The sequence below is a fragment of the Hibiscus syriacus genome, unplaced genomic scaffold (assembly GCF_006381635.1).
Source record: "Hibiscus syriacus cultivar Baekdansim isolate YM2019G1 unplaced genomic scaffold, ASM638163v2 tig00110895_pilon, whole genome shotgun sequence".
Classification (NCBI taxonomy): domain Eukaryota; kingdom Viridiplantae; phylum Streptophyta; class Magnoliopsida; order Malvales; family Malvaceae; genus Hibiscus; species Hibiscus syriacus.
The window spans coordinates 1,983,662-1,996,985 of NW_024062903.1; the positions used below are offsets into that span (position 1 = coordinate 1,983,662).

At 37.7% G+C, this 13,324-nt stretch overlaps 1 protein-coding gene across 1 annotated transcript; it reads right to left on the reverse strand.

Annotated features, from left to right (window-relative positions):
- Positions 1-1,894: 1,894 nt before the first annotated feature.
- On the reverse strand, positions 1,895-11,124 carry LOC120145973 (14-3-3-like protein; the record flags this gene model as incomplete). The annotated part of the gene is made up of 4 exons (XM_039159653.1): positions 10,636-11,124; positions 10,428-10,550; positions 10,217-10,334; positions 1,895-1,923 (listed from the first exon to the last, which is right to left on the reverse strand). Coding segments are annotated over exons 1-4 (756 nt in total), but the record flags the coding sequence as incomplete, so codon positions are not given.
- Between the last annotated feature and the right edge of the window lie 2,200 nt (positions 11,125-13,324).

Here is a 13,324-nt window from a genome sequence, read left to right on the forward strand (position 1 = left end):
ATGCATGAAATAAATGCAACATAATTACAAATATTTCGAAGAGAAGATCGAGTTGTTACCCCTTTGGATGGATCACCTATAATCTCACCATCCTTGACATAGTTGTACTCTCTTGGATAAGATACTTCCCTTTCTTCAATGGTTGGATTCTCGAGAGGATCATGAGTTTCCTCATCTTTCGTTTCTTTCTTTGATGATGATTCTCCAACGTTATGTCTAACATCATTTGTATTTATAATACCAACATCATCATTAACACAAGAATACTTCCTCGGAAGGAGATTATCATCGAAAACAACATGTATAGACTCTTCTAAAACTAAAGTTCTTTTATTAAATACTCGATACGCTTTAGAATTTAAGGAATAACCCAAAAAAACTATTTCATCACTTTTAGCATCAAATTTGCCAAGGTTTTCTTTACCGTTGTTTAAAACAAAACATTTACATCCAAAAGGATGAAAATAGCTAATGTTAGGCTTTTTATTTTTGAAAATTTCATATGGAGTTTTCTTTAAAATTGGCCTAATCATTACTTGATTTACAACATAACAAGCGATATTTGTGGCTTCCGCCCAAAAATATTTTGGCAAATTATTTTCACAAAGCATGGTTCTAGCCATTTCTTCTAAAGTTCGATTTTCCTCTCAAAAACTCCGTTTTGTTGAGGGGTTCTAGGTGCTGAAAAATTATGGCTAATACCATTAGAATTACAAAACTCATTAAATCCAAGATTTTCAAATTCAGTGCCATGATCACTTCTAATACTAGTGATAGAGTAACCTTTTTCGTTTTGGATTACTTTTGAAAATGTGATGAAATTTTCTAATGCTTCATCTTTAGTACTTAAGAATAGAATTCAAGTATATCTAGAATAGTCATCTACCAAGACAAATGCATATTGTTTTCCACCCAAGCTAGTAGTCCTAGTTGGCCCAAAAAGATCTATATGGATCAATTGTAATACTCTACTAGTTGACACATCATTAATGGATTTAAAAGAAACTCGCTTTTGTTTTCCTTTAGCACAAGCATCACAGATTTTATCATTATTAAATTTTAGTTTAGGCAGCCCTCGAACCAATTCTCCTTGAACTAACCGTTGTAAAACACTCATGCTAGCATGTCCTAGTCTCCTATGCCATAACCAACTATCATGCTTATCCTTAGCAACTAGGCATAAATTAGTCATTTCTATAGAGTCTAAATGCACCATGTATATGTTTCCTATTCTATGACCAACAAGCATAATCTTATTAGATGCAATGTCAATGACTTTACAACCATTAGTTTCAAATATGATATCGAATCCCTTATCACATAATTGACTAATACTCAATAGATTATGCTTTAATCCATTCACATATAACACATTTTTAATTTGTATGGAAGAGATATTACCTATTGTACCTAAACCTTCATGACGTTTGAATTTTCTTCCTAGGTTGGGCATCATCAACTTTCTGAATCGTTTAGCAAATAATGCCATTTCCTAATCATCATCATCGTCATTTGAATCACTCTTATCTTTTGTGGATTTGAGAGCAACTCCAATGTTTTTCTTCTTCTCCTTCTCCTTTGGTGTCTCGTCAATCTTATCGAGATCCACTTCATCTTCAAGCATCATTTCATGTGTGAGAAGAAAACCGATTAGTTCTTCAAGAGTTAAGGACGTTAGATCCTTAGACTCGATGATTGTCGTCTTCTTTGATTGCCACGATTTTGGAAGGGAGTAGACTAACTTCCTCATAAGCTTTTCATTTGAAATGATATCTCCATATGATTTGAGACAATTGACAATTGTTGAAAATCTATCCGTCATAGCTTTGATATCTTCATTTGGTTTCATCATGAAATTTTCATAGCTATGCGTTAGAATACTAATTTTAGATTTCTTTACCTCATCGGTACCTTCATGAGTGACTTGAAGTTTGTCCCATATTTCTTTGGCGGTTGTACAAGATGAAACTCTTCCGTATTTATCTGGTCCAAGAGCACAAAATATGATATGGATGGCTTTAAAGTTGAGCTGGAACATTCTTGTCTCTCATTCACTCCACAATCTTGGATGAATGAGAGGCTTGATGTATCCTTCTTCTATGACATTCCATGCTCCCATGTCACTTGCTTGAACGAAGTACATCATCCTATTTTTCCAATAGGCATAATTAGCTCCATTGAAGAAAGGAGGCTTGTTGACGGGCATCGAATCGAGACCGGAGTCGAAATTTGAAGTGGAGGCCATTGATGACTTTGATTATCAATGTAACTCTTCCCAAATTGACTCAAGAGGCGATTAAACCTTCAAATGAGTTAGGCTCTGATGCCAATTGTTGAGTTAATCGATCGATGAAATCGACCAAGAGGGGGTGAATTGGCAATAAAAATTTTGGTGGAATCTTTTGCAGAAAATTGAAAGTAATTGCACAGCGATTTAGAGTGGTTCAACTTTCTTAACCAAAGTCTGCGTCCACTACCTTAGCTATCCATACTAAGGATTTTCCACAAATTCACTAATTTTTCTTTCTTTTGAGGACAAAGAGTAACCTTACAAATCCTCAAGAATTATACCCCAAATTCTTGAGAACACTCTCTCACAAAGAGAACAATACAAATTTGTAAACTTACAAGGAAATACTCACAAGGTAGATTGTTCGTACAATTCTAGAACAAAGAAAAGAACACTCAAGAATGAATACAATTGAGCACAATAAGTGTTCTTTAAAGCAAAATGAATATTGAATGAAAAATAGGCTTGAAATACTCAAACTTGAGGTTTGATGCTTTCTCTTTGATTCTCTCTTGATTCTAGTTGCTTGATGTTTCTTGTTATTGATCAATGGCTTCTAAGCTTGTTTAAATACACCTTGAATCACTTCTGAATGTTGGGGGATCATTAATGAAGTTATTGGAGCCGTTTAAGTGTGAAAACAATTAATACAACAGCTTGGAGCGTGGGGGGAATCAGTTCCCTAAGTGTAAAATTCAAATATTTCGACCGTTGAACAGTGGGGGAATCGATTCCCTCCGAGCATACTGGAATTTCTCGGAGCCAAACCATTCAGGGGGAATCGGTTCCCTCTGGACAAACTGTAATTTTTGGCTTTGAAACGGTTCGAAATGCTTTGTAAAATTGTTTTTGAAATTATTTTATTATTAAAACTTAGTTTTACACTTTAGTAAGGATTTAAAATGAACTTTGAAATACTTTGAGTATTTTGATATTCGATTTAATATATCGAATATGCTTAGAAACATCTTTTTCAAAATTAAAATTCTTTTAATTTAATTTGTTATATCGAAACATCAAAATGTTTTCAACAATGTATTTTTTTTATAAAACAGCATATTGATGCATGGGTGTCACGTCTTCTGATAATAAGGATATTGAAGAAAATAAAAAATACGTGATGGACTATTATGCCGAAGTCACGTAGCTCACTTGAAGGATCAGAGAGACACTTCATATGTGTTGGGTAATGGAAAAGCTAAACTTTATCTTGCGTGGTGGGATGTTGATAAGGTTAGTATTTATTTTTGAATATTTTAAAGGTGTTCATAAATAAAAATTTGATGTGCGCAATTGAATTATTATTTATAATTGTAGGTGTTTATCCCTGTTTTGGAACATCGTCATTGGCTTCTCGTCGAGCTTCAGCTCCCATCCCTGAAGACGATAGTATATGACAGCATATTGAATTACATACAATTGTCTGATTTAAGATATATTATTTGTAAGGGATGGAGCGCTCATTTGGCTAAATACTTGAATGCAATTGATTATTGGACTAATTCTGGAAACAAGAAGCCAAAAAAGTTCAAAGTTACAATGATCAGAGACGAGACCGTGCCACAACAAACAGAGGGAGCCAAAGGGGATTGTGGTCCTTTTGTATGCATGTGCTTGGAACGTTTGACGACAGGAAGTAAACAGTTTCTACCTCCCACAGATAGAGATAAAGGTGCAGTAGGGTTGTGGTTTCGACATTTTATGGCTCGAGCGATATATGCGAGACGTTGCCTACCTGCATCCGCATGCTGAAAGTGTGCATAAACAATTGGTAAGTTTGAGCAAGTGCTGTTAACATATATACTCTTTGTTGGTTTGAAAATGTTTGGTTAAGTACCTAGAATTCAATAATTTGTTGTTTGTTGGTTTTAGATGTGTATAAAGTGTTGTTTGAGCAAATGTTTAGTTTCTGCAGGTTAATCCTGAAGTGAGCTGCATGAAATTGATGTATTTGTGCATAAACAACTGTCTGGGGTACACTTTTTTTGCTTGTTTAATTGATTTGTAAAAGTTGATTTGTTTAATTGATGAGGAAATAAGAATTATTTTTTTCTTGTTTAACTGATTTGTAAAAGTTGATTTGTTTAATTGATGTGTAAATAATTCTTATTTTTTGCTTGTTTAATTGATTTGTAAAAGTTGATTTGTTGTTTTAAATTTCAATATGCATTATGTTGAAGGCAAAAAAGACCTGTTGAAGGTACACTTTTGCAACACGAAAATCAAATTCGCAACGCGAAAGTCAAATTCGCATTATGATAGTCAAATTCGCAACGTGATAGTCAAATTCGCAATGCGAAAGTCAAATTCGCGTTGCGATTTCACGTTTCGAATTTGACTTTCGCAACAATTGCAATGCAAATTTGACTTTCGCAACAATCGCAACAAAAAATCGCAATGTGAATTTGACTTTCGCGTTGCGAATTCAAGGAAAACACCTTCAAAAAGACAACAGACAATAATCTGATAAGTGATAACAACTGAACATATCATAGCAATGTTCAAACTCAAGTTACTAATGAATGTCTAACTGAAATGTATGCATTCACACATAAAATACATATAATACAACATTTTCATTTAAAAATCACCTAAGTTAATAAGTCCTAAAAGGTGAAGCCAATTGTGATTGGGATTTTGATTTTGATTGCGATTTTGATTTCCTTTTGTTTGGTACCATATGAGCTTTGGATTTTGATGAGGATCCATATTATGGTAGAGGAAAAGATTATTGTGATGGCACTGGTGATCCACAGGTCAACCTTGTATGACCACTTTCCTTGCACCGACTACATGTCGATATCCTCTTCTCTTCACCCTTAGACGGTATACGATCGTGCTTTTTTTGTCGTCCGGGTAGCCTGCTGTCCATGACTGGTGGCAAAACTGTTTGTAAGTCATCTGGTATGTCCCACTCAGAAGGATGTGGAATATGGTAGATAATCTCGGCATAAGTCTGTCGATATACTTCTGTAGTGTAGCAATCCATAGCGTATGCGCTTGAATCATCTTGGTTTAGATGAATAACAACTTTTATAACATGGCCACACGGATAACCAGATGTTTGTCATTTCATACAACTACATGTCTTTGCATTTAGATCGATAAGCCCACTTAAGTTATTATCCAATACTTCAAACAAAGTGTTTGAACATGGTTCAACTCTCCATGACGTTGACTTCACAACACGTTTCGTTATCTTTTTTCAGTCCATGGTGTAACACGACGTTCCAATGTTCCTGTAAATTTAAATAAATAATACTTAGTAAAATATATGATAAGTTATGAATTTAAAGAAATAATACCTGCATGGTTTCTTTTCTTGTAGTACCACTGTTGAATAGAGGCTCGAAAAAACTCCATTAACATAGTAATGGGTAATTTCTGGGAATGATAACTTAGAGCGTTGATTGATTCTGCACTATTAGACGTCATGAAACCATATCTTGCTCCAAGTTGATGTACTCTTGACCATATTTCAAATCCGACATCTTCTAGTGTTTGAGCGCATTGAGGCAAAACACGTCTTAAACAATTTATATGCTAATGGAGCTATTAGACCTCCAATTCTACCAGTTTTTTGGACTTACCCACAGTGTGTTAATGCTGTCAAATACTGCAAGCTTGTGGTCCAGATCGACTGGACTTTCTTGTATGGAAAATACAAGCAAGTTTTATTATTGGCAGTTGTCCAAGATGACAATCGCAACATTCTTCCAGTTGCTTTTGTTCTTGTCGAAGGAGAAGATATAGGTTCTTGGGCTTTTTTCCTCCGAAATTTACGTGCACGTGTTATCACGAGGGAAAACATATGTGTCATTTCAGATCGCGGAGCTGGGATCAAAGCAGTAATGGAGTCTTTGGGTCCAATGTGGCAACCACCCTTTGTCCAACATAGGTATTGTCTCCGACACATTGCTGCGAACTACCATGGAAAGTACAAGAAGAATGATGAGCGTCAATTAATTGTGTACATGGGTAAGTGAAATTGATGTAGTTTGTTTTCTTTCGATCGTTTTAATTTTGCAAAGAAAGCAAGTTAGTAAATTATACATTTTTTGATCAGGTTACGAACTACTTCCTCGAACGTTTGAATCAATGCTTCAAGATTTACGGGCGAAGAACGAGGAAGGATACGATTACATCAGCCATATCGATAAATAAATGTGGACGAAAGCATATGATGGTGGATATCGATATGGACACATGACAACCAACTTGGCAGAGGCAATCAATTCAACTTTAAAGGGTGCACGTCATTTACCAGTAGCGGCTTTGGTAAAGACTACATATTTTCGTATGGGGGCGCTTTTTGCGAAGCTCGAGGGACAAGCTCAAACCTGGATGCAAGGCGGTCATGTCTATTACCCTAGATTAGTTGCAGATCTACAGAAAAAAATTTCTGCATCAAATGGAATGTCTGTAACAAGCTTCTCTAGAAGGCATGAAATGTTTCGTGTCACAGAGTTGCCGCGACCTCTTCAAAGGATTGAAGTTGTGTCGTTAAGAGTAAATCTAAGGGACAGAACGTGCGACTGCGGGTTTTTTCAAGCTCTTAAGTATCCATGCTCTCATGTGATAGCAGCTTGCTCGCATACACGTCAAGACTATAACCATTTTGTGGATCCCGTATACCTACTATTTGAAGTTTTTAAGGTATACGGATTTGAGTTTCCCCCCATATGTAATGACAAAGACCCTGATGAGGTTCAAGACTGGCTTCTGATTATACCAAATCCGAGTTTATTGAGGGAACGTGGTCGTCCACAATCCAATCGAATTCATTGTGATATGGATATTCGAGAAAGATCTAGACAAGACAGAAGATGTGGGCATTGTAGAAACCCAGGACACACTAGAAAAACATGTCCACTTCTGTTACCATCAAGTAACAATTGATGAGGAAATGATGTATTTGTTTATCAAATAATAATTCTTGTACTTTGATTTGCATTTACTTCAAGTTAATGTCATTCGATAATCGCTGATGAAGATTAAAAAAATGATACAATAATACGAGATTGGACGTTTGCGTTTTATATGATTATAATAAAAGAGATAATAAGTGACAAACTTAAGAAAGTTATCGAACAATTTGGTATTTCAAAATAATTTTAATTACAACAAACTTACAATAAGTATTAAATGGTAAATGATAACCAAATTACAATAACTGATATTAAATGGTAATAAACAAAATTAACTGAAATACATTAAAAAAAGTCAAACAAATTTAACAAAATAAAGTAAGTATTAAATGAGAAATAATAAAAAATTACAATTAAAAAGTCCAATAAACTAAATACAAATATAATAAAAAACAAAATCTATCGATGCCTGCGACGCGAATGTGTTCCACAGGGCGGTGGCTATCTGTCTCGAGGAGGATTTCTTCATATCACTGGTTATGACTCCTCGCTGTCATCATCATCACCATCATCGTCGTCGTCGTCGTCTTGAGTAGGTACATTAGGTTGATAAGGAGCTGATGATGATGAAGCACCTCCATAGAATAAGAACCCTAGAGGTGTATGATTGACTATCCCACCGGCCTGCGAAAACTGGGAAAACTCATAAAACCCATACATCGCTGAGTGTGAAAATTGTACAGGAAGTGTCTGTGCTGCGACCATGGGTGATGAGGCTGAACCTGCCAAATATCCAGTATATGAACCCCAAGTTGGATCTAAAAACATAGACCCATAATAGCCTCCAGGAGGGGTCATCTGTGGCGGTGGCGGGGTCATAAAACCAGGTGAAGGCGACGACATCTGGTAATGAAAAGGCGGTGGCGGCATCATATATGGCTGCGGTATGTAAGTCACTGGATACGGTGGATGTTGTGAAGGTTCTACTGGTGCAGCTGAGGATGAACCGGATGTACCTGCTCTCCGTCCACGAGTCAGGGGACGATGGTGCTGTGTCAGTGAACGTCTCTGTCGACGTCACGGAAAAGTCTGCCCTCGTGCATCCTCGGGAAACAAAAATGGTTTCCCGTTACTGTTGAACCACTCGTAATAACTATCAGCAACCATCAAGAGGTCATCAAAAATGGGCTCTCTACGGGAAAGGTGTCGGTGTCGATCCTCCCACAACACGACCCACGCGATCTGTATCTGTCTTGCCGCGTCTATTTGTGCTATGCAACTCATCTATATTGTGAGGTGCTTCCGGAATTGGTTGAAAATAACCAAATTGCCGAAGCACGCGATCAGTAGAGTGCCACTCGACGATCGCATAACAGATCAAGGGGACCATCGCCATCTAAACATCTGATAGGCCCCTCAACTCAGGTGGGATCACCGCCCTCACATCATCAGTAGAATATGACATCCATTCAAACTAAAACAAATATATATAATTTTTATCAAAAGAATAATCTAATTATATAACTATAATCTAAAATCGATTTTTAAACATTAAAATTCAAACCTGTGTGCCATCCTTCTGATCGATTAGCACCCTAATTTTTTCTAAATCATCAGGTAGCTCTTGATGATTTTTCCTATCAGTAGACCACCTATTCAAGGAAAAAAAATTTATTATACGCTTTATAAAATTATTAATATATGAAATCAGTTTTATAATTACCCTAGGAGTAGTGGAAATACGAATGAGTCCTTCACAACGGGATATAAAAAGGACAATCGATACCATGCCCAAGACTGCAGCAACAGGAGACATCCGCCGATAGCATTATGCATGTAGTCAATGGCTCGACACATCTCCCTGTACAGGCAAGCCAAAACTACCGAGCCCCAACTGAGTGATTCGACCAGATGAAAGTTGCCAAGATGTTGCAACCACATACAGTGAACTTGGTTGCATGAGTTGTCCGACATCAACAACCCTCCTATCAGCTGCAGTATGCATGCTCGTGCATACTGTTTAACTTCATTGTCAGATGCGTCCTCGCTCAACTCCCGAAAATTGGCATCTAACCAATTTAACGGTATCCGTCCACCGTTAAAATTTTTCGGGACACGTCCTAGACTAACCCGACACAAAGTACTCCAAGAACCGGAAGCTATCCCTGATATCACACCTCCATCCACCGATATCCCCAGGTGCATAGAAACATCTTCAAGCGTGATCGTGCACTCTCCACACGGAAGATGGAATGTGTGGGTCTCCGGCCTCCACCGCTCTACTAAGGCAGAAATAAGGTCTGGTTCTATCTTACAGTGACCCTGATATCTACCTAGGTGACCGAATCCAGCCTCTACTAAATATGACATTACACGAGTAGGTATAACTAACTTAAGGTTCCTAATAAAATGATCTAATATACAGTCTCTCTCCTAAAAAATAAATAATTACACAAATTAATTTTTAAACTAATAATCATGCATTAAATAAATAAATTAATTAAATTAAAACGTTAAAATGTTACCGTATCAGCAAAGTGTCGAGATATATGATTTGCATCCAACTAAAGTAGACCGCCTTCTATTTTATGTCTACAAAAAAAATTAATTAAATAAAATATTTAGCAATTAAAATAATTAAATAAATTACTAAAAAAACTAAATATAATAAAATATACCATAACAATAGAATATAAGAGTATTTGAGAGAAGTTGAGAGGATTTGGTATGATGAAAGTGATTGAGAATTGGGGTATTTATAGGGAGGGATGAGTGTGAACGGACAGGGGTAATTTGGTAATTAAGGGTATAACGCGGGGTAGGGCCCGCACCTTTCTGACGCGTGTCAGAATCACACTTAATTACCAACCTACCCTCGCCCATTCACACTTGTATCCATGTCAGCATAAGGCGCGCCTTACCCCACATGGCGCCAACTTAGCGTATAGCGCGGTGCAAGGGGCGCGCCTTACTGCAAAGGGTGTTAGATCGGGAAATATAGTCTGACCGGTGCCTGATCGGGAATATTAAATTAAAAAGATGATTTTTTGAGAAAAACGCCGCAAATCGGATGTCCATAGAGTGAGATTATCGCGGAGGAGTTGCATGATGAGGGTGCTATCTTTGTATGATTCATCACCTAAAGTATCCAACTCAGTGATTGCTTCATCAAATGCATGTCCCGATCGCAAGGAAGCACGTTAGCAACTCTAGATGTATGAGCATATTATGTTTATTTTTGGGAGAAAAAGAAGTTAACCGGAATCAACCTGTTTTGCAAAATTGCAAGCGTGATCAGGAGAGTTGAGAATCTCGTAGTAGAAAACAGGGAAATTGAGTGCGAATCCGAGCCGGATCGGGTGAGTTAGAGCCAAATCGGCGCTGGCAATGTCCTATGAAACAAAAAGAAAGGTTAATATCAATAGATATGCTTGAATCATGTTTCTAAGGGGAAAAAAGGGCAGGAATTTTGAAAACCTGAGCAGATTTGTAAGCAGTGAGAGTACTCTCAGCAGCTTCCTTACGTTCGGCTCCAGTTTTGAACTCAGCCAAATACCTATGAAAATCACCCTTCATCTTAAGATAAAAGACCTTGGAGTCTTTAGCGGAGGCCAAAGGGATGAGCCTGGAGTCAAGCAGCTTCAAGATTCCGCCACAGATGGAGGAAAGCTCGGTCTCTATCTTGGCCCGATAATCACGGATGACAGCCACGTGATCCTCGTTACCACGGCTCTCCTCTTTCTGCTCAATGGAGGAAACGATCCGCCACGAAGCACGGCGTGCGCCAATCAAGTTCTTGTATGCGACGAAAAGGAGGTTCCGCTCCTCGACGCTGAGCCCCTCGTTGTCGGTAGAGACGGAGACCTTCTCCATGAACTCGATCATTTCGTCGTAGCGCTCGGCTTGCTCTGATAGTTTGGCCATGTAAACGAATTCCTCGCGGGAAGAAGGGGCGGTGACCATTTCGTAGGGTTATGAAATGGGGTTTTGAAGAGGGGAATGGGTAGGCTATGAAAAATGATTTAGATGTAAGATTTTAGGGTTTGAGAGGATGAGAGAAGTGAGGGGCGATGATTGCGTTGAAGAATGGAAGCTGGCAAACACGAGATTCTGAGTTTTTGGGGAAATTCAAAAAGGTAATCTCACGGTCTCTCTTCTTCCCCTCTTTTTGAGGGAGGGAGGGACGGACGGGATTTGAAATTTTAATATATAATTGAGCTTTTCGGTAGTTACAGGCTTTCTTGGACCAACTCTTTTGCTGTTCTTTTTCTTTTTTTTTAAAATAATATATTATGATTATAAGAAAAAAAAATAATTTATTGATAATATATATCTTACATATATAATTATATAAATTTTATAACTCATCATTATGTACGATTATTGAGATTTTTAGGTCACTATGTGAAGTAGATAACATTATGACCATTAGGTCAAACCTTACGTTTTTTTTTTAGAATTTTTCTTCCAAAATCAAACTCAAAACATAAATAGTTGTAAATAACTAAATCTAAAAAAGCACAACCAAAGTAGATTGTGATCCATATATTATTATATGCTTATCTTGTTCCCGGTAAGGTTCGGTTCTTTGATCAAAATTCAGTTTGACAACCCTGGCATTATAGAAACCACAATGCAGTTTTGTTACATGCTATTTGCTTAAGGAGAAACAGGTTCACAAGTAATATACCATGTCTGATTCGAGCAATGCGGTTGTAGCTGAGGTTGAGTACTCGCAACTGAGTTAATTGTCGGAGTCCTTCGATGTTGTTGATCTTGTTTTTTGACAAGTTGTGTGTGTGAAGGCTCTTTGGAAGTGATCCTGGAGTAACTTGGACTTCAAGAAGAAAGAATCACAATCATATGTAAAAGGATGGGTAACTTCTCTTAAGAGCATACCTATGAAGTTGTTTGACAAGTTGACAGATCGAAGGCTGGTGAAATCTGAGATCATTGGAATAGCTTTCAGATTTATGCCTGAAATGTGAGCAACAACAGAGGAATAATTGAGAGTCTGAATGACATCATTGGCGTATAACACCTCCTCGGACGGGATCCGGTCCAAACAGAGATTCGAGTGTGGTATGTTCCTTGCTGGTGATTTATAAGTGCCTACAGAAAATTCGTAAAATTGTGCCTTCATGACCATTCATATCATCTGCAGGCTGTGTAGTTTCAACATGACTTACGAAGGAACTGATCAACTACCATTCTTTGAACATTCCTTGTCTCCAAATTAGAGCAAGAACGCTTAAGGATTGGTAAAGCACCGAACTCTATCCTCTGGATCCCCGGTTCACATACATGTGCACATCGACAACGTTTTCATCATCATTTTCGTCTAGGTTGATGAACACTTCCTCAGTGTCAATTTCAAATGAATCCGAAGAAGCCACCCTTTTTGTTGTGAAATCAAATGATTCGCCTGAACTGATCACATGGGCTTGGAACTTGAAATCGGAGAATCGTATACTAGTCGAGGCGTCCTCATGCTCCTCTTCCCCTTCATATGTGTCTGATGCTACAAATCCAACAGGACTCCCAGGACTGATTACTTTGGCATTGCAAAGAGATTCTTCCCGAACGATATCGAAGCTTTTAGATTTCGATTCATCGGTCTCGAAAGGCCGCACCTGTTCTTCAATCCCTTTTTGAAGGTCTCTTGCCCCTTTCTCTTGTTCGACGGCTTTTGGAGCTGCATCCTCCCCTTCCCCCCGGGCAAAATAAACCAATGGAAGACGATGAAGCCAGTAAAATTTTTAAAATATACACAAAATAGAAGTAATAAACTGAAATCTTCCTACCTTGCCTTTCTTCTTGTTGCTGCTCTTTGATCTCAATAAAGGGAAACACGTGAAGGTAATCTGTTGAATAGATTTCCCACCTCTTTTTATCTTCTTCCTATTCTGAAGCTTACATCTCTAATCAATTCTCAAGCTTTTCTGGAAATTTGTGTTGCAAAGATCACATGAGAGGTTTATAACCATAAATCAACCGGAAGGCGCCTAACCAAGGACACCGGGAACGGAAGTTCTCGCTACATAGTTGGCCGTAGCTGTATAACCAGTTTTAAAAAAAACAGACAAAATCAGATTTTCAGCCACTTTGAAGTGGTATTTTCCGGCAGGGATCATTTTCAACGACGAGGAAAAGAATCAGAAAGAAA